The sequence below is a fragment of the Pelodiscus sinensis genome, chromosome 7 (genome assembly GCF_052426305.1).
Source record: "Pelodiscus sinensis isolate ZL-2025 chromosome 7, ASM5242630v1, whole genome shotgun sequence".
Classification (NCBI taxonomy): domain Eukaryota; kingdom Metazoa; phylum Chordata; order Testudines; family Trionychidae; genus Pelodiscus; species Pelodiscus sinensis.
This window is the reverse complement of record NC_143058.1, coordinates 14,181,615-14,205,089: the sequence shown is the minus strand read 5'-3', so window position 1 is coordinate 14,205,089 and position 23,475 is coordinate 14,181,615. Positions and strand designations below refer to the sequence as shown.

Genomic DNA, 23,475 nt, shown 5'->3' with positions numbered 1-23,475 from the left:
AAGAGGGTGCACCCTGGTGCACAGCGGCAGCAAGAGTTGGCTGAGTTGTGACAAAAGCCAGCAGGGAGCTATTTAAAGAGCTGGCAGGGACCGGAGTTGCAATAGGACAGTACCTGTAAAAAATGTTACTTTCACTGCTGAGCCCTACACTTGCTTTTAAAAAGCAAGCAAAGTCTGTGAATTCACAGACTCACCAGTCACCCAAGATCCAATCAAATGACTCAGTGACAGCATTACAAAAATTAACCAGCCTGCCAATGCTCCAGTACAGTCACACACTTAACAAGTCCTGAATCCACACCATTAAAGTCAATGAGAACTTGTCCATTGACTCCCAATAGGGTAGGGCCAAGCACGGCACATTAGCCAATAATCTTCTCCTTATAGCTCAGAGAGAAGAAATGGCCTCACCGCATGGCCCGAGACAAACGAGGCTGAATAGGCAAATCGCCTTAACGAAAGAATCAAATGTAAATAAACTTCACTGTGGCTATGTCTAGACTACATGGCTCCGTCGATGGAGCCAAGTAAAATAGTTTATTCGGCATAGGCAAAGAAGTGGGGATTTAAATAATCCCCACTTCGTTAAAATAAACGTGGCCGATGCGCTGTGCCAATGATCAGCTGATCCGGCAGAGCGGGGCAGTCTAGACGCGTGTTTCATGAAACGAGGTTTACCTGAGCTGTCGACAAATGCTTCCCTTGTCAACCGCGGCACGTCTAGACTGCCTCACTGTGCCGGATCAGCTGATCATCAGCACAGCGCGGTGGCCATGTTTATTTTAATGAAGCGGGGATTATTTAAATCCCCGCTTCTTTGCCTATGCTGAATAAATTATTTTACATGGCTCCGTCGACGGAGCCATGTAGTCTAGACATAGCCTAGTCATTTACCCTTCTCAATGAGACCGGGGTAAAATGGGGTAGTGTCTTTTCCTGAGCTCTCTTTACCTCGAAAACTTGTCCTCTCACCAACAGAAGTTGGTCCCATAAAAGATATTACCTTCCCCCCTCTTCTCCACTGTCTCTAATATTGGGGGACTGACATGGCTGCAACTGCACTGTCTCTTCAGTGAGATATTTAGGTGACTATATTGTTCCTTGTGTGGGAATAATCTGCACATAGGCCTACGAGGACCCCCTCACTGAATTTCCCTGGTTTACAGCTTCAATCCACCTGAGAGAAAGAAGGGTATCAAAAGTGGTGCCACACGACCAGCAATTGCCCTTCCTGCCTCTCCCCCCTAAGTGGAGGGTTTCACTGTTAGAGGCAGTTGACATCTAAATTGATGCTGCATCAGGAAACACCAGGAATCTCCACAGGGGTTGATAGTGCCGGTGGGCTCTCCTCTGTCTCATCCCCCATTGCAACCTAAGCTGTAGAACCAGGTTTCCCCACAAAAAGGCCTCCACTGAGTGTGGAGAAAAGGCTGGGGCAGCAGTCCCCCTCTCTGCCGGATCAGCCTCCTCTGACAGAGCTCCTGGGAGGTACGTAGTCCTGATGGTGTCCTGCATTGGGAATGAGTTAAAAATAGAGTAACTGATCACACCTTAGGTCCCAGGGTGGGGAGATGTTTCTTTTTCCATTTCATCTGGAATTCTGCCTGATAATATTTTTAAAAGCAACCCAGTATAAAGTTGACACAGGACGGACTCTATAACTGCGTCTACACAGCAGGGCTTAACTCAAAATAAGCTATGCAAATTGAGCTATGTCAATTGCATAGCTTATTTTGAAATTGGGAGCACCTACACCGCACTTATTTCGAAATAGAGCACTCTTCCTCCGACTTCCCTTACTCCTTGTACAATGAGGGTGTGACGTAGTGGGGGTACCTGGCTGGTTTCTATGCTGCTGGCTCTGGGGTAACCCCCACTGGCTGCCGTGGGTACCACGACCCAGCAAAACAGGATGAGTCACTATGCAAACCAGTGGCCAGACACCCCCATGGAGAGGAACAAAGGAAGGTGGAATGCTGCCCTGGCTGGGGGCAGGGCTGGAAGTTAGTTAGTGGGTTGCTGGCTGGAAGCATGGAGGAGAGCCTAGGGGAAGGGGCTGGAGTTTAGGGGCCCAGTCTCCCCCATCTCAAGGGGGCTGAGGCATCCTAGCCCAGCTGTGACCAGACTACATCTGTGCTGTGCTGTATCCTGGAGAGGCAATAAACTTCCTCTATTTCACCGGCTGGTGCAGTCTGTTTGTGCCATTTCGGGGTGCAGGAGACGGAGGACCCCCAACGCGCCGTCACAGAGGGTTACAGGAATCAGAGTAAGAAGTCCTCCACCTTGACAGTATTTTGACATTATTTCAAAATAATGCTAGTTATTTTGAAATAATGCTGCTGTGTAGGCGTACCCTATAGGCCCGAGCGTATAGCAGATCGGCCGGCTTTTGCACAGGTCTCTGATTGCACATTGACAGCGAATGCTTTGTTAACACTGGGTGCAGCACTGTGATTCACTCAACCTGTAAAGGTTTAACTGGGATTAGTGTAGTAGTTTTACTATGCATAACAACATCTTCTGGCGACGTTACAGCGTAGGCTGTCAATACGCAATAAGAATGCTATGCAGTGTAAAATACGGAGTTGTGGGAATCGAGCGGATTTTTGCATATTAATTGCACACACACACAAAAGGCATAAGAACCTGTTGGCTTAATTAGCTCTATTATTTCACATATAAATAGCTAAATGACATTGCTATCGCTCTCATACATGATGCTTCCTTTTCAAAGTGACACACTAGAGCCGTGGTCACCAACCAGTAGATCGTGAGCTACCGGTAGATTTCAGGGGCTCTAAGAGTAGCTCTTGAGCCCTCTCTGAACTGCGCACCTGCGCAGTACATTTACATTAGATTTCCTCATTTGAGGAGCAGCTACTCACTGAGCAACAACACAGGTGAGTAGCTGCGAGGAATGGTGGGAGCTGGGAGGTCAGGAGGGCTGAAACACCCCAGCCAGCTGACTGTGGCTTTCACAGCTGGAGCTAGGCGCAGCCTCCCTGGGCTGAGCACAGGGCAGCCGGGCTGGAGGGAAGAGAAGCAGCTGCCCAGCCAGTTGGCCACGGCGCTCAGCCAGGGTGCACCACGCTCCACGTGGGCTGGCGCAGAGGAGAAGCTGCCTGGCCTGCAGGCTGTGGCGTTCAGCCCAGAGAAGGCTGAACTGCGCTCCAGTTGAACCGCACTCAGCTTGGTGGCACCCTGGCTGAGCACCATGGCCAGCTGGCCGGGCAGCCGCTTCTCTTTGCTCCAGCCCGGCTGCCCTGCGGTCAGTCCGGAGGGAGCGCGGGTCGGAGGCTTCCCTCCGTGGCTGGTGTAGGGAACTCCCTGCCCCCAACCTTGTTCCCTCTCCTCTGCCCCAAACTTGTCCCCCGCCCTCTTGGTTCCCTGTTCCCTCTCCCTTGCCCCCCCGGCCCCGCTGCAGAAACCTGCCCCCCCCCCCCGCAGAAACTTGTCCCCTGGAACCCTGCCCCCCCTGCAGAAACCAGTTCCTTCTGGCACCCTGTCTCCTACTACAGAAACCTGTCCCCCTGCTCCCCTCTGCAGAAACCTGTCCTGGCACCCTGCCCCCTCTCCCCTGCCCCCACTGGCACCCTGTTCCCTGCTCCAGAACCCACTAGCACCCCTCCCCAGTACTGTGTCCCCTGCTCCCAAATGACTTTTCTATGACCCCTGACTCAAGGCAGGTTCCCTGCTATTATCATAAATAAAGACAATGAAGAAACTTTTTGTGTTTAACATAGTATTCTATTTAAAAATGAAGCCTGGCCAACAAACCCTCCAGTTGGGGCCAAGCCCCCATCTGGCCACAACCACTCCTGCACTCCCCCTTCCCCAGACCCTAGATCTGAGCCTATCAAACACTGGAACCTCATGCCCTCAGCCCCTCACATACCCCAACCCAAATTCCTGCACCCTCACATCCGCAAGCCTGTGGCTTGCTTAGTATCCCAACACTGCCCAGCCTGGAGCCCCCTCCCCGAGCCAGTGTCCCCTTCTCCACCTCCTCCTGCATCCAGATTTCCTCCCAGAGCTTGCACCTCTCACCCCTTCCCACACCCAAATCCCTCATTCCCACCCCAGAGCCTACACATCCTGTCTCAACACAGCAAGGGTCCAGCTAGACTGCAGGAGATTTTCAGGATTCTGGAGATATCCCAGAAAAACTCTTCTGCATCCAGGATTGCGTTTGTTCTTCCGCTTTTTTAGTGGAAGAGCAAACAGGCTCTTTTGGTCACCCCTATATTCCTCTTTCCACAAGGAATAAGGTGGCTTCCAAAAGAAGGGTTTTTTTCTGACATTTGGTCAGTGTAGACAGGCCAAATGTTGGAAAAACCTCTTCCTGCAGAAGAATAAAAAATAAATAAAAAATAAGCAGCAGTATAAGGATTGGGGATAGCAAGTGATGGAGAGGAGGAGAATAGAGAGAGCGGGGCTTCAAGGAAGGGGCGGGGCGGTAGATCTTGGCTTGGTCTGTCATTTAAAAAGTGATCATGGGTGTAAAAAGGTTGGAGACCACTACACTAGAGTATACAGCCCAAGCCCCTCACTGGACAAAGCAATGATGCACCAATGCTCTCAAAAAATTCGAGATGTGCCTCAAGGACTTATAGGGCCTCCAACCATTCCTAAAGAGGCTGCTAGCTAGCTGGTGCGAGGAACTTATGCGACTCTCTGCAAATATGGAGTTGTCGCATCCTTTGAATGCAAAGACTCTCAGGGCATGTCTTCATGCTGCAGAAAATCGATGCCGCCGCAATTGATTGTCCAGAGTTCGATTTAGTGAGTCTAGCTAAGACTCGCTCAATCAAACTCAGAGGGTGCCCCCACCAACATCCAGTACTCCTGCTCTTGCCAGTAATAAGGGAAGCCAATGGGAGTGTTTGCTCCCATCAGCCTCCCTATGTATTCTATGTAGCTGGAGTCTTGTACCTTAAGCCGAGCTGCTGGGTCTAGTGTAGACCTGGCCTCATTGTGCAGAGCTGGGCATAAGGAGAGCAGAGCTTCTTTGAACCTTCGCCCTTTCTTGTACACTCAGGAAAGGATTGGGTACAGTATGGTCCTAAAAAGCTATTGCTTCTTATGCCTACACAGCACACTGAGGCTGCTATTTGTCAAATGCGGGTGTCACATCCACTGCATTTAGGTGTAAATGCCATGTAATTCGGTTCAATAGGAATTCTGCTGAATCTATGCCAGCATAGCTAGGAGGAGAATTTGGCCCCGGGGCACATAAATGCCCTCTATAGGCACCTAAATGCCAAAGTAGTTTATTTCCAGTCCTAAAAACTCAATGTTCAATTTTTAAAAAGCAAACCCCCTGTGGATCTCAGCTCCTCTACCTTATGCATTCACAGCCTGTAACAATTCATTGTGAACAGGAAGTTTAAGAAACAGACTTGACCTTTATAAAGCAAATGCAAGACACAAAATAAAAAGTAAAGAAGTGCATCTCCAAATCTTAGGTTCCTCCCCAAGGAACTGAACAATCTCTGCATGATCATAATATTTAAATAGAGTCTTAATACAAAACTGCATGAAGCTGATTCTTAAACTTTTTCATAGCATGAGCCACATCTTCATAGGAAGCTAATCTCCAGGACACCTCCCAGTTTCTTCTCACATACGAGTCCCCTACATTGAAACTCTGTGAGTATCACCTCATTTCCCTCTCATAATCAAGCATCTACCAATTGGTTGTGTGGGACAATATAAAGAAAACATCCAATCTGGTTTTCATTTCTTTTAATGGGATTCAGCAACTTCAAACAAAAAGGAAAGCTGGGAATCATGCAAATGGACAGTTCTCTGTGGACTACGCACAAATGTCCTAAAAATGGACTGTCAGACATAATCGTGCACTGGGAGGGATGCAGATTGGGTGAGCACACAGACTTTTTTTTAGGTTTTTAACATGAATCATTCCATAAAATGAAGTGAGACCAAACTCAGTGAGCAAAATATCACAGCACTGACGAGGAAAACTGTTCTCAATGGATCAGAAAATAAAGGAGAGAGGTTAAGGATTACTGTGTTTCAACACACAATGCACAGTCAACTTGTGGAACTCCTTGCCAGAGGATGTTGTGAAGGTCGGGATTTTAACAGGGTTCAGAAAAGAACTCGGTCAATTCATGGATGTCAATGGCTATGAGCAAGGGTGGGCAGAGATGGTGTCCCTAGCCTCTATATGTCAGGGTTCGGAATGGGAGAGAGGTGATGGATGGGATGGGATGGGATGGGATGGGATGGGATAGATCACTTGAATTGTGTACTGAAACCACTTTATAATTGGAGAAGCCCAAAGAAGCACTGGATACCAGACATGTATAGCCCTTGCAGCAAACAAATGTTGCCATAATTCACAGTACAGACACCCCTACTTCTACAATCTTAGACTTCATTAGCTTTCTTTCAGTTTGGCTCTAATCAGTAATCTTGAGAGGTATGAGCCATTGACTATAATGGGATTTGTAGCTGCTCAGTAACTCTCAGGATTTAGCCCTCAAAAACTCAGAGCCAAATTTTTAAAGGAATTTAGGTGCTTAATAGTCTCTGAAATAAATATCTTTAAAAATCTGCTCCCCCAGTTTCCTGCATTTGACACAAGACCAGAGGGGAGCTAAATTGATTCTAATGCATGTTTGCTCCTCACAGAGGGACACCTTAGCCCTGGTCTATATTAGGGAGTTATTTCAAAATAACACCCTTTATTTTGAAATAACAAGTGTAGCGTCCACACTACCAAGCCCGTTATTTCAAAATAAATGGGCTGGTTATTTCAAAATCTGTACTCCTGCTTTCCTCGGGGAATAACGCTTATTTCAAAATAGTTATTTCCAAATAGCATTAATGTAGATGCTCTGCTGCTGCTATTTCGCAATAACTACTCCCCAGAGTAATTAAAAATAATTGCTCCCCCATGCTTCCTGGGGCTCTAAGTTGAGGTAGCGTATCCACAATAATGGAGCCTGCCTCGGACTAATTTTGAGGCTCCCCCATTGTGGGGACACACTATTTCAATTCTGTTGTTTTGGAGTTATTATTTTTAATTTAGTTATTCAAAATAATGTCCTAGTGTAGACATGCCCTTAGAGACTAACAAATGTATTAAGGAATAAGCTTTTGTGGGTAAAACTCACTTCATCAGATGAATTAGAGTAGAGCTGACAGAGGCATGGGTATGTATGTTAGGGAAACAAAGGAAGTAACATTTACACAAGTAACGAAAGAAAGAAGATGCTTGAGTAAATGAGTAACTCTTTCTTTTGTTGTCTAAATATATATATATATATATTGCACAGCTTCACAGGCGATTAATTGGCCCTGCCCAGTCAGTCAGCTTCCTGCACAGAGCCCTGAGCCTCTGACTAGGCGGGGTTGATAAATCACCTGTTCAGCTGTGCTGCTGCCCTGCTTGAGCGTGAAATGTAAATGAGAGGTATTTTCATAGAACCATATGCCGCACTGAGAAATTGGACTTCCACATTACAAATTCTTCCAAAAGGGTGCAACAAATACCCACTCTACCAACTTTTTGCTGAGTATCTACATATTTAATATTAACAGAGTACTGGAGGTGATCTTGAGAGACCAGGTTTGGGGAAACATGCTAAAGTTGGCAGGAGTATTCAACTGTATTAGTAAATAAGCCTCTTTTTATCACCAGGTGCAAAATCTCCTAGGAACAGGACCTCTCATGTGAATTCCTGTGCATCAGCTGGACGGGAAATTCCTAATTTAGCTTGCCCTATTCTGTTATTTACATTTCAGAACCAGCTCCAACTAGGTAATGCAAAAACTCAACAAAAACAAAACAAAGTAACCAAACTGTTTTGAATCTCAACAGTTTGGGGCTGGTTTGGTTCAAGTTTAGGCTGAAGAATCAATTCCATCTTTAGTTTATTCTAACTGAGTCAATCCTCCCATGTAATGAGAAAAAACAGTTCAGAGACACAAATTTTAGTCTGGATCAGAACGTCCCCAGAGTTCAGTCTGCTCAGAATAAGGTAACAATCACGCTTTGTTACAAAATGTATGACAAATATATGGTGTAGACTTAAAAACAGAGATTTTTTAATGTGGGTGTCTACACAGCCATTTTGTTATTTTGAAATAACAGACAGGTTATTTCGAAATCTGTAAACCTCATGCTGTGAGGAATAATGCCTATTCCAAAATAGCTCTTTAGAAATAAAGCGTGTGCAGATGCTCCGCTGCTGCTATTTTGAAATACCCCTCACCAGGGCCATTCTAAGTTATTTCTCCCCAGTGCCTCCTGGGGCTCTAAATCAAGATAGCACATCTACATTAGGGAAGCCTGCCTCGGACTGATTTTGAAGCTTCACTGCAGTGTAAACGCACCCTTACATGCTATTCTCCCTCTGTCTGTAAAGGGCCTCTAATTAGGGCATGTCTACACTAGGAAATTATTTCAAAGTATCTATGTTCAAAATAATAACTCCCAAAATAACTACAGGCAGTCCCCGGGTTACATGGATCCGACTTACATTGGATCCCTACTTACAAATGGGGTGAGGCAACCCCGCACTAGCTGCTTCCCCCCAGCAGACCAGGGAGACGCGAAGCTAGTGCCCCCCCAGCAGACCAGGGAGACGAGGAGCAGCTTTTCTCAGCATACACCTCAGCTTGAGAATAAAGGACTGAGGGAAGTGAGGTGTGGGAGAATAAAACTGAGCTCTGGAGAAATGTTTGGCTCGAGTTTCCCCTACAATATGTACCAGTTCCGACTTACATACAAATTCAACTTAAGAACAAACCTAGTCCCTATCTTGTACGTAACCCGGGGACTGCCTGTATTTCAAAATAAGCTTATTCCCCAAGGAAAGCAGGAGTACAGATATCCAAGGGTGTGTCTACACTGCACCGTTATTCCTAAATAATAGCCATTATTCCAGAAAAACAATACTAGTGTCTACATAACAATTGTGTTATTTCGAAAGAAAATCGAAAGATCTGAGGGCTTTTTCTGACGTTGGTAAACCTCATTCCATGAGGAATAATGCTTCTTCCGAAAAAGCAGTTCCGGAAGAGGGGGTGTCGGGAAGCTCCACTTCTGCTATGTCGAAATAGCTCCTCACCAGGGGCAATCTAAATTACTCCTCCCCAGTACCTCCTGGGGCTCTCAATCTGTCCTGTCTTGGACTAATTTTGAGGCTTTCTTGTTGTGTGGATGCTCTATTTCGAAATAAGCTATTCCAGAAGATACATTCCGGAATAGCTTTTTTCCAAAATAAGCTTGCAGTTTTGACGTATCCTAAATAACCAGCCCATTGTTTTGAAGTAACAAGCTTGGTAGTGCGGACGCTCTGCTTATTATTTCAAAATAAGAGGGGGTATTTTGAAATAACTCCCTAATGTAGACCAGGGCTAAAAGTTTGGGGGAGTTTTTATTCCATGGAATAAACAGGAAACCACAGAATGAGTATTCACCAAAACCAACCTCCCTGATTTGATTTTATTGCTCGTCACAGATAAACGAAATCCATTCATGTGTACAAAGAAACAAACAAACATTAATTCACCAAGTACACTGTTAAAAGTGAGATTCAAAAACACTAGGCTTCTCAGCAGAGATTGGATCAATAAAACATGTGTAAAACTAGTCAGCATAAAGGCAAAAGGAAACCATCTTACATGCTCCCTTCCCTACTAAGCCAGTCTGCCCAGGGACAGCTCAGGCACATATCCTGGGCCCAATCCTGAGAAGGGCTGATCATTTCACAGTCAGGACACAGGTGACAAGCACTTCACTGAAAGAGCCCTTCTTCGTGATTTTTCTGAATTGCTGAGCACCCCTATCTCCCAGCTGTTATAGGCATTTATACAGCCACCATTACCATAAGACTTTGCAATCTGTAATGTATGTATCCTCACCAACATCCCAGTGAAGTAGGGAAGGGCTGTTGTCCCCTTTTTCCAGACAGGAAACGGATGCACAGAGACAAGAAGTGACTTGCCCAAGGCCACACTGGAACTCTGTCAGGGTACGTCTACATTAGCCCCTAGTTCGAAGTAGGGAGGCTAATGTAGGCATTCGAACTTGCAAATGAAGCCCGGGATTTAAATACCCTGGACTTTATTTGCATGTTCCCGTCTGGTCGCCATTTTTAAACGCCACTAGTCCAGACTAACTGCCCGCGGCTACACGTGGCAGTTAAACAGTAATTCGGACTAAGTCGAATTATACCTGGAATGAGGTATAACAGGTAATTCGAACTAAGGACTTAGTTCGAATTACCGTTTAACTGCCACGTGTAGCCGCAGGTAGTTAGTCCAGACTAATGGCATTTAAAAATGGCGACTGGACGGGAACATGCAAATAAAGCCCAGGATATTTAAATCCCGGGCTTCATTTGCAAGTTCGAATGCCTACATTAGCCTCCCTAGTTCGAACGAGGAGGCTAGTGTAGACGTACCCTCACAGAGCAGGGAACTGAACCCCACTGAGCAGCCTAACCACTGGCCCACCCTTCCTTATCAAACTCCTGGGTTTGGGTGCCTCCCTCACCATCGTGCATGATTATGTGTATTGAACATATGTTCCCGTCTGGGGTTTCCCAGGTTCTGAGCTGAGTAGGAAACAGATGGGCCTGGCAGATCAGTGACAGGATCTCTGAGGCTGTAAATCCTCTGCTTGATTTCCCCCCTGCAGCGCAGCTCTTGCTGCAAGCAGCACAAACCAGAAGATGCACCAAGTATATGGACACTTGCCCGGCTCTGCCATTCCTGCAGGCAGCACCGCTTTGGGTGATTTAGGCTATGTCTACACTACCAGGTTATTTTGAAATTAGCTATTTTGAAATAATAACTCCCGAAATAACAATTTCAAAATAAGCTTATTCCTCTTCGCAAGCTGGAGTTGTTATTTTGAAATAACAAGCCCATTATTTCAAAACAACAGGCTCGGTGTAGTGTGGATGCTCGCCTTGTTATTTCGAAATATGGGAAGTTATTTCAAAATAACTCCCCAGTGTAGACATGCCCTTAGGCAGTGGTGCTAGCTATAAGCAAGTGTAATCCACACACCTACTGGGTGTGGTTCACTGTCCCACGTAGTAGCACTTAGATCACTAAAGGTGCGTCTACAAAGCAGGGCTTAACTCAAAACAATCTATGCAAATTGAGCTACGTCAATTGCGTAGCTTATTTCAAAATTGGAAGCATCTACACAGCACTTATTTTGAAACAGAGCACTCTTCCTCTGACTTCCTTACTCCTCGTACAATGAAGGTTACAGGTGTCAGAATAAGAAGTCCTCCAGCTTGATAGTATTTTGACATTATTTTTGAAATAACTGCCTGCTGTATAAACGCGGACTAAATTACTTCTAAATAATGTTGTTGTATAGACAGACCCATACAAAGAGAAAGACTTTTAGCTGACTTTTAGCTCAAGCTGTAGAAGTGCATGCACTAAACTCCAGCAGTCCCAGGTTTGGTTCTGCCTGTCGGGGATTACACAAGCACTAAGCTAACTTTTTTGGCTCTAGGTTACTTCCCAATCTCAGTGCAGTTACTTAGGGACAATAAAGCCCTGGGCTCAGATACCTAAGGCCTCCTCACAGTCTAAGAACCTGAATAGACTAGAACCCAGTGCACAATTGTCACTACAGCAGTTGTCAAGCGATTGCCATGCAAGTCCTTCCAAAAGCAATTGCACAGGGCTCCGCAATGAGGAGAGGGAAATAAACCAGCTGAGAAGAACAGAGGGAGACATTCATTGTATCGATTGTGTAAACTGCCACTGGAATGGCAATAAGTATTTTCGTTTCCATCCCAGGGAGTAATCCGGCCCAATAATTAGTACAGGGGAGATAAGTGGCAAATGGGACGTTTGGCGAGGGTGGTTCAAGCCTTCTGATGACATTGATAATGTGCAGATACATAGATCACTGTCGGGACAGCATGCCGCTGCGAGCCCGTGTCTTCCTATTGCCTCATCAATCCATCATCCTCTTAGTGGCTGACACCTTGGCAGGCACTCACCGCCAGCCCTGCATTTGAATTGCAAGGCACAAGCTCCACCGGGGAATACAGATTTTAGAATCTCAGATTCAAATTTGTTTAAGTATTGTGAACAGCAATTCCCTGGCAAGGCATCTTCATTGCCCTCTCGCCAAGGGGGAAGAGTTGGGTCTTTGTTAGAAGTACAAATTGCTTCTTAATGCAAAGGATAAAGCCGAGTCCCAGCACCTCCTTAGAATTCCTCGTGGCTCCTGGTAATGCTGCTGAATGTCAATTTTAATTTTTGAAATTTAAACCGAGGGCTTTGTGTCTAAGCTCCATCACATCAGAGGGAAGGGAGGAATAGTCAAAAAGGATTAAGGATCCAGTGGGGATTGCAGATCCATAGCAATTATACTTCATTTGGGTTTCAGACATTGGTTTAAATCATATTCTAGATGATACGATTGACACGGCATTAGAGATTGGTAAGAGCGTAACACATGTACCTGGTCCTGAACTCTTGCTCTCGCCACGGCAGAAGAAGTGTTTGGGGGTGGGGTGAGGAGAGGAACACCCTGTCTCACCCTAGGGCTGAATGTGCCTCTTCGCCCTCAGTTAGTAAAGATACAATGTACACAAACAGGGGGCAGAACAGCCTTCCAGTTTGACAATCTGTGTGCAACCTTGCACCGCTGCTGGAACAAATTCAGAACAGCAATGATCCATTTGCTCTCCTGGAGTTAGAGCAGGGACAAAACAGAAAGAGCAAGGGCAAGAGAGGGCCAGAAACTCAGCTGCTGCAAATCAACCTGCCTCTTGGCTTCAAGAGAACAACCCCAGTTTACACCAGTTGAGGATCTGTCATGAATCACATGCCCAGGATTGTGGGTGAGATTCTGTAAGTGTGTGTAGCTGTAAAAGGAGATGTAACAAGGGGTGGTGGTGAAGCAGAAAAGAGCTCACAATAGCTTTTTACATGGATGATCAGCCTGTCTAAAGTCCATGGAAATCAGTGGAAAGTTTGCTATTCATTTCAGTGGGGTTTAGCTCTGCCTTCTTTTAATGTATGCTTGAAATGTTGTGTGTGTATGTGGGAGTAAACAGAGAGACAAACATACCATATTGTATTTGTCACTCTACCTTCAATGGACCCCTTTCCACTACAACAGTGGTTCTCAAGCAGAGATACGCAGGGATCTTCCTGAGGGTACATCAACTCATCTAGCTATTTGCCTTGTTTTCATAGAGTCACCAATCGTAGGACTGGAAGGGACCTAGAGGGGTCATCCAGTCCCGTCCCCTGCCCTCACAGCAGGAGTAGGTATTGCCTAGAGAAGTGATCACCAATAGGTCCTGGAGCTTCTGAAAGATGATCCTCACTGGTTTGGCCAGGAGGCTCTCAAGGGCTGGACTTCAGCTTCCCCTCCCCCTGCGGTCATGCTGCTCCTGCCCTCTGCCTTGGAGCTGGCCTACTCCCCCCAGGAGCCTCCTGCTTGTTATGCAGCATGGGAGAGGGAAAGGAGGGAGTGCAAATGTCTCCCCACCCCTGTACCAATTCTCCACAGAGAGGGTGGACAGAACAGGGCTCAGGATGGAGAGAGCTTGCTGGCAGCTGCTCCTATGCCTCGATGTGCTCACAGGGGCAATGGGAATGTCTGTCACTCTCACGCAATATGTATTTCTGTCACTCGCATAAGCACACTGTCACACTCACCTCCCAACCTGAGCCAACACATACTTGAGCTGTCATTTTTACTTCTCTTCTTTCTTTCTTTCAAAGTGTGGTATCCAAGGGCATGTCTACACTCGGAAATTATTTCAAAATAACAACTCCTGAAATAGCTTTTTCGAAATAACCCTATTCCCCAAGGAAAGCAGGAGCACAGATTTCGAAATGACCAGCCCGTTATTTTGAAACAACAGTCTTGATGGTGTGGACACTCCACTTATTATTTTGAAATAAGGGGGGTTATTTTGAAATAACTCCCTACTGTAGGCAGGGCTTAGGGTTTTGCTGGCTCTACGCATTCCATAATTTTTATTTCCTTCTTATGCTTAAATATTTAATTCTTTGAGGAGTGAGTTCTGAAATGTGTAACCTGTCATAGCTGGAGTAGTTAAAAAAACAGATTATATCTAGGTTTTTGGTTTCTACTGGTGGTACCACATCTGCACATTACCTCGATATTAGCGCACAAAACAAAATTCATTCCCTCCAATTTTTTTCCATCCATGTGCAGAACACTGGCTGACAGTCTCCTGGAATCAGGACCAATCTCCTGGAGGCTTCTGCAACCAGATCAGGAGATCAGCTGCTAACAGTCCAGCAACCCATTGGGGCTAAGACAGATTCCCCCTTGACCTGGCCCTGCACCACTCCTGGAAGCATCTGGCACATCCCAGCGGCCCCAGGTGGAGGCAGGGTAGGGGGTCTCCACATGTTGCCCTTGCCTGCAAGCATCACCACCACAGCTCCCATTGGCTGGGAAATGAGAACCACAGCCAATGGGTGGTGTGGGAGTAATGCTAGCGGATGGACAGCAGTATGTGGAGCCACCTGCCCCTCCCCCCAAGAACCACTATGGGACATGCCAACCACTTTCAGGAGTGGTGCCAGGCCAGGATGGGGGCACACCTGCCATAGCCCCACTGCGCCACCACCTATAGGAGCAACCGGAGATAAGCAGTGCCCAGTTCAAGCCCACATCCCAAACACCTCTTTCAGCCCTGACTCTTCTTCTGCACCCCAACCCTCTGCTCTAGCTCCCAGCCTCTCCTGCACCTAAACTCCCTCCCACAGCCTGCACTCTGACTCCCCTCCCTGCACCCCAATCCACTGTCCCAGGCTCAACCCAGAGCTCCTCCCACACTCTGAACCCCTCGGACCAACATCAGAGCCTACAACCCCCCCCCATCTGCACCCCAAACCTCTGCCTCAGCCTGATGAAAGTGAGTGAGGATGGGGGAGGGAGACAGATAAAGCGAGCTGAGCAGGACTTGGAGAAGAGGTTGGGAGGGAGGCAGCACAAGGGTAGTTGGGTTTGAGGTAGATTGGAGATTGCACTTAAATTAAAAGAGTGATTTGAGGCCACTGATCTAGACCAGTGTTTCTCAACTAGTGGTACCAGTGGTACTAGTTCGAGAGAAGTCGGGGGGAGGGTTACATCAACACAACTGAAATGGAGAAAACTGAATTTCTGTTTTAAGTTGTACAGCACTTTATTATTTTTGTATTTTTTACACCCAAAAATTTCATCGCCCACCCAACTAGGATTAAGTTGTTGAAACAAATGTGTTGCAATGATAGAAAAAAATGTGTGCATCTGAAAACTGTAGGTACTGGGGGTATATATATATATATATATATATATATATATATATATATATATATATATATATATATATATATATATATATATATATATATATTTTAAAGGGGTACTTCATAAAAAAAAAGGTTCGGAAACACTAGACTAGACCATCGCTGGTAGATGTCTGTCTAAGCTGCTGTTAAAAATTTCCAATGATGGAGATTCCACAACCTCCTTAGGCAACTTATTCCAGTATTTAACCACCCTGACAGCTAGGAAGTTTTTCCTGATGTCCCCCCTAACCCTCCCTTGCTGTAATTTGAGCCCATTGCTACTTGTCCTATCCTCAGAAGTTAAGAAAAACAACTCTTCTCCCTCTTCATTGTAATGATCTTTTCTGTACTTGAAAACTGTTATCATGTCCCCTCTCAGTCTTCTCAAGACTAAAGAAACCCAACTTTTTCAATCTTCCCTTCTAGGTCCTGTTTCCTAGACCACTAATCATCATGATTCCTTAGACTTTTGTAATCATCATGTTTCCTTAGGCCTTGCTAATCATTCTCTGGACTTTCTCCAGTTTGTCCCTGTCTTTCCTGAAATGTGGTGCCCAGGACTGGACACAATACTCCACTTGAGGCCCACACACAGAGCATTAGTGAAGTCGGTACAAACTGAATTTTCATACAATGGTTTGTTTATATTGTTCTACATGCTACATCAGCAGTTCTCAAACTGTGGGCAAGTTTGTTCTAATGAGGTGGCCAGGGCCAGTGTTAGACTTGCTGCGGCCCAGGGAAGAAACTGAGCCTGTGGGGTGAAACTTGGGGTACTCAAGACAAAGACACAAGCTTTTGAGCCAAAGAGAGCTTTTCTTCAGTCCAGGAAAAGTACTCCTAGAGTTGCTGCAAAATGCAAGTGGAGATTGCTTAGTGCATAGTTGGGCAATAAGTGTCCTATGGGCCCAATGCAGTTCGCCAGGGTTAGCCACTGGTGGGCTGCCAGGTGTTTATTTATATGCGAGGCCCATGCCATGTCCCACAGCTCCCATTGGCCAGGAACAGAGAACTACAGCCAACAGAAATTGCAAGTGGCCATGCCTACAGTTGCTCAGGTAAATAAAGCATCTGGCGGCCCGGCAGGGGTTAACCTTGGTGAATCACATCTGGCCCACGGGCCACTTCTTGCCCACCCTTGTGTTAAACAATCTGCTCCACTTGCATTTTGCTGTGATGCTGGGAGTCCCTTTCCCAGAGCAGAAGAAGAGCTCGGTGTGGCTTGAAGTTGGCCCAAGACAGGTATTCTCTCACCCACCTTGCCTCTTTTTATATAAACCCCATTCTTCCTTTAAAGCTTTCTTACATGGGCAATCATACCATAAATATACAGTTTCACTCAATTATCGACACAGAATCCGATCCAAAGCACACTGAAGTCAATAGGAGCCTTTCCACTTACTTCCGTGAGCTTTGGGTTAAGTCTACAAACCACGTACAATCTATTGTGAACGACTTCCATCCCCTTTCAAATCTGGACGAGGGTGTGTAACTTCTCCTTATAAAATCACATAAAGGTGCGACTTCCCCTTTCTATTAACAACGACGGAGGCTAGAGTAGGGTCTCCCTTACTAACTCTTAATTCTGTGGCAAACCAAAGGTCAGCGTTCCCACAACAACCAGTCCCCACCCCTTGCCCCCCTTTGCAACCTTGGAACAGACGCACAGCAAGAAGCCATTGTCTAAAAACATAATTTAATATGAGTTGTTGTTAGATTGTTTGCCAGACAGGAACAGAGACTTGACGTTCATTACATCATCATTCACACAAGTATTGCATTGCATGGAAAAGGAAAGAAAAAAAGTTACACTTGATCCCATACAAAACAAACAGCATAAGAAGAACCAATGCATGTTATTATCCAGTCCCACTCTTCAGACCAATCAATCCTGATGATAGCCACAAAGCAAACAGTATCAAGACTGAGGAGTTTTAGCTTATTAGTTGAGTGACAGTTTTATCCTGGAATCTTTTATGCACTCATGGAAAGTGCTGGTCAGTTTCACACAGCGGATCTCATAGTGTAACACACACAAGGGCAGAGAGACACCAAGGGCTCAGGGGGAAGGGAGCTCGCCTGTTTTGTTTGGATCCCACCAATAAAATGTACAACTTGATAACGACACTAAACTGGCCCGTAGAGACAGTGGCGGTGAGGTGGGTATAATGCAATTGGCCACCCTTTTAATCGGGGTACAAAAGAAAGCCAGAGAAAGTGCTGTACTTATTGTTGTTGCCTCCGTGTGCTTTGCCTCCATCCAGTTTGACGTAGACCTCGTCCCCCGAGTCCAGGTGCAGCACCACGCTGTTGCTGGCATAGTCATAATTTTGATCAGCATCCTGTGCGATGGCGCTGGCCCGCACCTGCAAACCAAGCAACCATGGGGCTCAGATGCTGCCTCCACATCACAGCCCTGCCCCAAATCCCACACATCTCCTCCCTTGCCCCACTCCTTAAGCCCACCTACCCCCTTCTCCTCTGGGCCCTTATCTCACCACCTCCTCTTATCTATTGCCCTCTAACCTATCTCCTTCCATCCCTTCTCCTCTTTAACCCATCACCTGCCTCCTTCATCTACTTTCCTCCTCTTTAATAAGTATGGAGAGATACCATCTCATAGAGCTGGAAGGGACCTTGTGAGGTCATCCAGTCCAGTCCCCTGCCCTCACCTGCAGGACCAAGCACCCTCCCTGACAGATTTGCCCCATCCCTAAATGGCCCCTTCAAGGATTGAACTCACAACCCTAGGCTTAGCAGACCAATGCTCAAAGCACTGAGCAAGCCCTCCCCACCAGGGCCTCTTCCCCCATTTCTCTTCCTGATTAACATCCCTTCTTCTCCCTTTTCCTGCTTCATCCCCTTTACCCTACTCTGTTCCTCTTCATCACTCCCATCTTCTTTCTTCCTCCTCTTCCACTTCTCAGACCCCCCCCCCACACACACACACTTTCCTTTCACTCACTTCTGCACAATCACACCCAGAGCTTAACCCCATCCTCAGAGGCAGGCACACAGAGAGCTCCCCTCCACGCAGTGTGTCGGCCAGACAGGCCATTCACTAGCCAGTGAGCAGCCGGGAAAAGTTTCCTGCACTTCTCAACCTCGTTCTCCCTTGTTCAATGTCATGGAGTTTCTAAGTAGGGACTACTTGTCACCTGGATCCTGGGGGATGTGGGAATGGGTGGCCCTGCCCGGACTGATAGAGAGAAATTGGGGCAGGAGGCTATTCTCAGAAGTGGACAATCACTACATTGGAAACAGCAAGTGACATTAGAAAGCTCAGGTCCCCTGTACCCCACGCCCTCCCCAGAAGCCAGTGTGGACTGGCCTGGAGCCAGTGGGGTTCTAGGCAAAGAGGGAGAGAGACTCAAGGCAGGGAAAGAGTCACACACACAAGAGGGGTGAGTGCAGGCAAAGAGGGAGTCCTAGAGCCAGGAGAGCTAGAAGATAGGAATGGGGGAGGGGTGAAGGTACCAGTACCCGAGCACAGGGGCAAAGCTGCCAGGAAACAGGGGTGAAGGGACCTGGCCCAGCAGTGAAGGTCCCAGGCACAGGGGTGAGGGTCCCAGGAACAGGGGCTGAATGTTCCTCTGCCCTGGGCACTCAGGTGAGTGTTCCTGCAACAGGGGGGTGAGAGTGAAGGGGTGATGGTCCCTGGCACAGGCTGAGGTTCCCAGACACCAGATATGACTGTGCCCGGGTCTGGGGCATGCGGGGTGAGAGTCCTAGGCACTGAGGTGTGCCAGTGCCCAAGGCACAGTCGGGTCAGAGTCCTGGGAAAAGAGGTGGAAGTTGCTTTTGTCACAGGCACAGGGGAGAGGGTCCCATGGAATGAGGAAGGGAATGTGTGTGTCCCAATGCAGAGAGTGTAAAGTTCCTAAGCACACAGAGTGAAGGAGCCAGGCACAGAGGAGCAGGCCTGAGCACAGGGCTGAGCATCCTGGGTACATAGGTTGAGGAGCATGGGGAGAGCCAGGGGGAGGGTCCTAGTCCCCAGCCCAAGGCAGAGGGTCCCAGACAGAGCTGAAAGTTCTGGGGATAGGGATGGGGAGAGGTGAGGGTCCCAGGATCCTGGGCACAGAGGGTGAGGGGCACAGAGGAGTGAGGGTCCCAGGCATAAAGCAGTTAGTGGTCCCAGCCAGAGCTCAGGGTCCTGGTAAATACTGAGGGTCCCAACTCATGGGTAGGTGGGGGAGGTGTCCTGGTAAAGGCTGTGGGCACCCACCCCAGGCAGAGGGAGGAAGGGCTGAGGGTCCAGACTGGCATGAGGGGGAGGGGGACATAGTCACAGTACATGGGTGCTAGTGTCCTGGGTCTAGAGGACAAAGGATACTGGGGTGACGACACAGGTGCTGGAACTACAAGCATTACAATGTTTAACACAAGAACTAGGAGGTCACCCTATGAAATGAATGGGTAGCAGGTTTGAAACAAACAAAATGAAGTATTTTTTCAAGCAGCACACAGTCAGCCTGTGGAACTCCTTGCCAGAGGATGTTGTGAAGACCAGGACTTTAACAGGGTTCAACACAGAGCTAGATAAATTCATGGGGGGTAGATCCATCAATGGCTGTTAGCCTGGATTAGTAGGAATGGTGCCCCAGCCTCTGTCAGAAACTGGGAATGGGGGCAGGGAGGTAGATCACGGATGATTCCCTGTTCTGTTTATTCCCTCTGGGGCACCTGGCATTGGCCACTGTCGGCAGGCAGGACACTGAGCTAGAGGGACCTTTGGTCTGACCCAGTCTGGCCCTTATGTTCCTAACTAAGGAGCTGCCGCCCCTTGTAGTGCTTTCCATCACACACAGTTTTTCCCGTTTGATTCAGTGGCTCCCAGGACCGCTTTTATACTGATTGTTCCAGCAGCCCTGGGCGTGAGGTCGGTGGGGGGGGCGGTAAAGGCTGGGGTCCCGGCCGGGGCAGTGCAGTTGGGGGCTGAGTGCTCCCGCCCGGCGGAATAGGGTCGCGGCCCCGAGCGGTGGAAGGGGACTCTCAGCAGAAGCGGAGCGTCCCGGCTCAGGGCGATGGAAGAGGGATGAAGGGCCTGGAAGGAGAGTCCCGGCCCGGAGCGCTTGAGGGCGGGGGGGTCACGGTCCGTGCGATGGAAGAGGGTCCCCGAGCGGTGGAACTGGAAAGGGATCCTCGAGGGTCCCGGGACGGAGGAAGGGAACGTCTCGGTGCGTGGCAGTGGAGGGCGAGGGGGATATGGACCGGGGTGGAGGGAGGGAGACCCGCGGGTCCCGGGCCGGTGGAGGGAGGGAGGGAGGGAGTCCGGAGGGTCCCGGCGTGGGGGTCCCGCCCCCCAGACCCACCTGGCCGTTCTTGCAGAGATCCGCCCACATGCTGGTGCCGTCCCCGCCGCGCATGAGGATGTGGTAGGTGAAGAAGTAGATGCCCCGCACCTGGCAGCTGAACTTGCCCGTGGCCGGCTCGTAGTGGTTGCCCAGGTTGGTCACCACGTCGTCGAACTTGAGCACCTCGTAGCCCTCGTGCGGGCTCTTCAGCCCCACGTAGAAGGCGATGCGGGGCCCGCTGAAGGCAGCGCTCAGCGCCCCGCTCACTTCCCCCGCGCCGCCCGCCCCGGGCCCGCCGCCGCCCCCTGCCGCCCCGGGGGAGCCGGCCCCGGCCACCGCCAGCCCCGGCAGCCCCGGCTTGCCCGAGTCGCCCCGCTCCCCGGGCGGCCCTCGCGGTCCGGGGGGCCCCGGCTCCCCTGGAGGGCCCCGGGGCCCCGGCTTGCCCGGCCGGCCGGGCTCCCCCTTGGGTCCCGGGAGGAAGGGCGGCGGGGGGTTGGCGCTCAGGTCCTGCAGCGCCTCCACCGCGGCGGTGCTGCTGGGGGCGCCGGCCCGGGCGCTGGCGCTGGCGCTGCTATAGGGGTCGCAGATCATGCGGCAGGTGCCCATCATCTCGTAGTGCGCCGCGCTCTCGGGGGCCGCCTGCAGCAGCAGCGGGACGGCGATGAGCAGCGCCAGCCCCATGGCGAGGGCCAGCCCGGCCGCGGCCAGCAGCCGCTTCCTCCTCTGCCAGAGCCGGGCAGCGAGCGCGACCAGCTCCTCCTTGCTGCTGGGCGAGGTAATGGTGGCTCAGTGCCGAGGCCGCCCTGCGGGGACGGCACAGAAGCGGATCAGCCCCCGGCCCGGGGCAAAGCGGCTGCCACCCCCCGCCCCAGCCTCCCGCCGCGCCCCTGGGCACCTGCCATCGATCCGCCTGGCCCCCCCTCCCCGCCTTGCCCCGGGCGGAGAGCCCAGCGGCCGGGATCCCCCAAGCCCGCAGCCTCAGCCCTCCCCCGCCAGGCGCCCGCGGGGACTCACAGGCAGGCGGGCGGGCGGCTCGCAGGACGCGGGCTAACAGGTGGGGGAACTTCCCCCAAGTGCCCAGCTCAGCCCCGCCGGGAGCAAGGGCGCCCGCCGCCGCCTCCGGGCCGCTCCGCGGGCAGCCAGCAGCGCCCCCCGCCGCCGTTCCGCACCGGGGGTGCCCTCCGCGCGCTCCCCGGGCAGGGACTTTTCAAGCCGGTGACTCCATCCTCCCTGCCGAGTGAGCAGCGGGCGAGGCTCCGCCGCGGCGCGCTGACTCAGAGCTGGGAGCGGGAGGGGCCGCCTGGCACGCGGAGCCTGCCCGCGGTGGGATGCTCACACCTGCCCGCCGAGCCCCGCATGGCCCGGCCGGGGGGGACTTGCGCTCAGGGATTAGCCACGCTGCGATCTCCCGCGCGGAGCCAGAGGCAGCGACGGGGGCTACCGAGCTGAGAATGAAAACTGAGCTCAATTGTAGTCCCTCGTGGCTCCTTCCGTCACCCCTTAACTAGCCCCGGTGTTTGCCCGGCTAGGGACTGGCTCCTTGAATTGGTCTTTTCCATCATTCCCTAAACCCAGGGCCCTGTATATCCAGTACCTTTATGCATCCCAGGGATCGCCTTACTTTCCTTTCCTTGGCGGCTCTTGGCCAGGTTTTCAGAGTTTTCTAGACATGGTTTTCCCAGATCTTTCTTGCGTTTTGTGTGCGGCTCTCCCCCACGCCGCAGCCCTAGAGCCTTCTGGCTACCGGAATTAGGTCTCTGGAACTCGATATATTCAGCAGCTAATAAAATATGATAAGTTTGCTATGACCAAGCGTTCAAGCTGCCTGCTGAATGCGGATTCCAATCTGTTAGCAATCAGAAGAGATGTTACACTCTTTCCATTCACAAAATATCAAACAGTGATAATGATTAATAGAGCCACTAGAAATGGTTGAGCTAGTACATTAACTACTTTCATTCCCCACTTCTTCGGTGAAGCCGGTTCTGTTCTCACACAGATGTTTGTCTTCCAGACTTACTTCTTTTTTTTTTTTACACGATGTGAGATTAGAAGCAAGCCCAATATGTGCATGTGATTTTGTCCAGTGGAGGAAAAAACTCTCCAACACTGGCCTTGATTCTGACCTTATTCACACTGGTGTAAATCAGGAGTAACTCCAGTCAATGGATTTTCAGGATGGAGGATCAGAATCAGGTATACCATTATTTACATATTTCCTTTGAGAGGAAATCTAGTGTGAATCAGCACTAACTTCAGTGGAGGTATGTCAATTTACATCAACTGAAGATCTTGAGCATAATCTGAATATATATTCCAAAATGTTTTTAATTCCAATTAAACACGTAATTATATTCACAGGACAAAAGGTATTATGTAACAGCTGTAACTGCATTTTACCCCATTCAGCTGTCAGTTTTGAAATACAAATAGCTTGATTTTATAAAGAAGAAAATATTAATGGATCCACCAGGACAGTTGTCCAAAGCAGACCTGTAAAGACATTCCTTAAATTAAGGAAATTCTCTGTAGTAATTACAGAGGTGTGAACAGCTCTTTGATATGTTGTAAAGGTCAATACAATGTGGAGTTTTCTGAGCTTAATACAGCAACAGTAGATTTATGTCAGCGGTTTGCACCAGTATAACTATACTGATGTAGCTACACCCATAACAATTTCCTTAAGGGCCTAAGAGGTAACACAAATGTCCAGAAACAAATAATGCAGATCCAATTTTACGGAAAATACAGTAATAATTCTCAAATTATTATTTCAGTGCAACAAGAGAAGGTGCCTAAGTTGGCCCAATGCCAATCACCTGGGTCATTCCCCTTTCTACAGCTT

At 49.0% G+C, this 23,475-nt stretch overlaps 1 protein-coding gene across 4 annotated transcripts; it reads right to left on the bottom strand.

Moving 5' to 3' along the window:
- Positions 1-17,012: 17,012 nt before the first annotated feature.
- Positions 17,013-22,506, bottom strand: C1QL2 (complement C1q like 2). Of its 4 annotated transcripts, none has more exons than XM_075933228.2 (3): positions 22,225-22,506; positions 20,649-21,433; positions 17,013-17,699 (listed from the first exon to the last, which is right to left on the bottom strand). In XM_075933228.2, exons 2-3 carry the CDS (start codon positions 21,309-21,311, stop codon positions 17,520-17,522), a joined length of 843 nt encoding a protein of 280 aa, XP_075789343.1. In that variant the 5' UTR covers positions 21,312-21,433; positions 22,225-22,506; the 3' UTR covers positions 17,013-17,519. The 4 variants fall into 4 exon arrangements, with proteins under 4 accessions (XP_075789343.1, XP_075789345.1, XP_075789346.1 ...); XM_075933230.2 differs by having other exon boundaries at positions 22,252-22,506; XM_075933231.2 differs by lacking the exon at positions 22,225-22,506 and adding an exon at positions 21,800-22,108.
- Between the last annotated feature and the right edge of the window lie 969 nt (positions 22,507-23,475).

Bases quoted from the DNA above. Each gene is read 5' to 3' on its own strand.
- C1QL2 (XM_075933228.2), bottom strand. From the start codon at position 21,311: ATGGGGCTGGCGCTGCTCATCGCCGTCCCGCTGCTGCTGCAGGCGGCC. The intron at 17,700-20,648 runs GTGGGTCTGGGG...CTTGGTTTGCAG, and splicing joins ATCTCTGCAAGAACGGCCAG to GTGCGGGCCAGCGCCATCGC.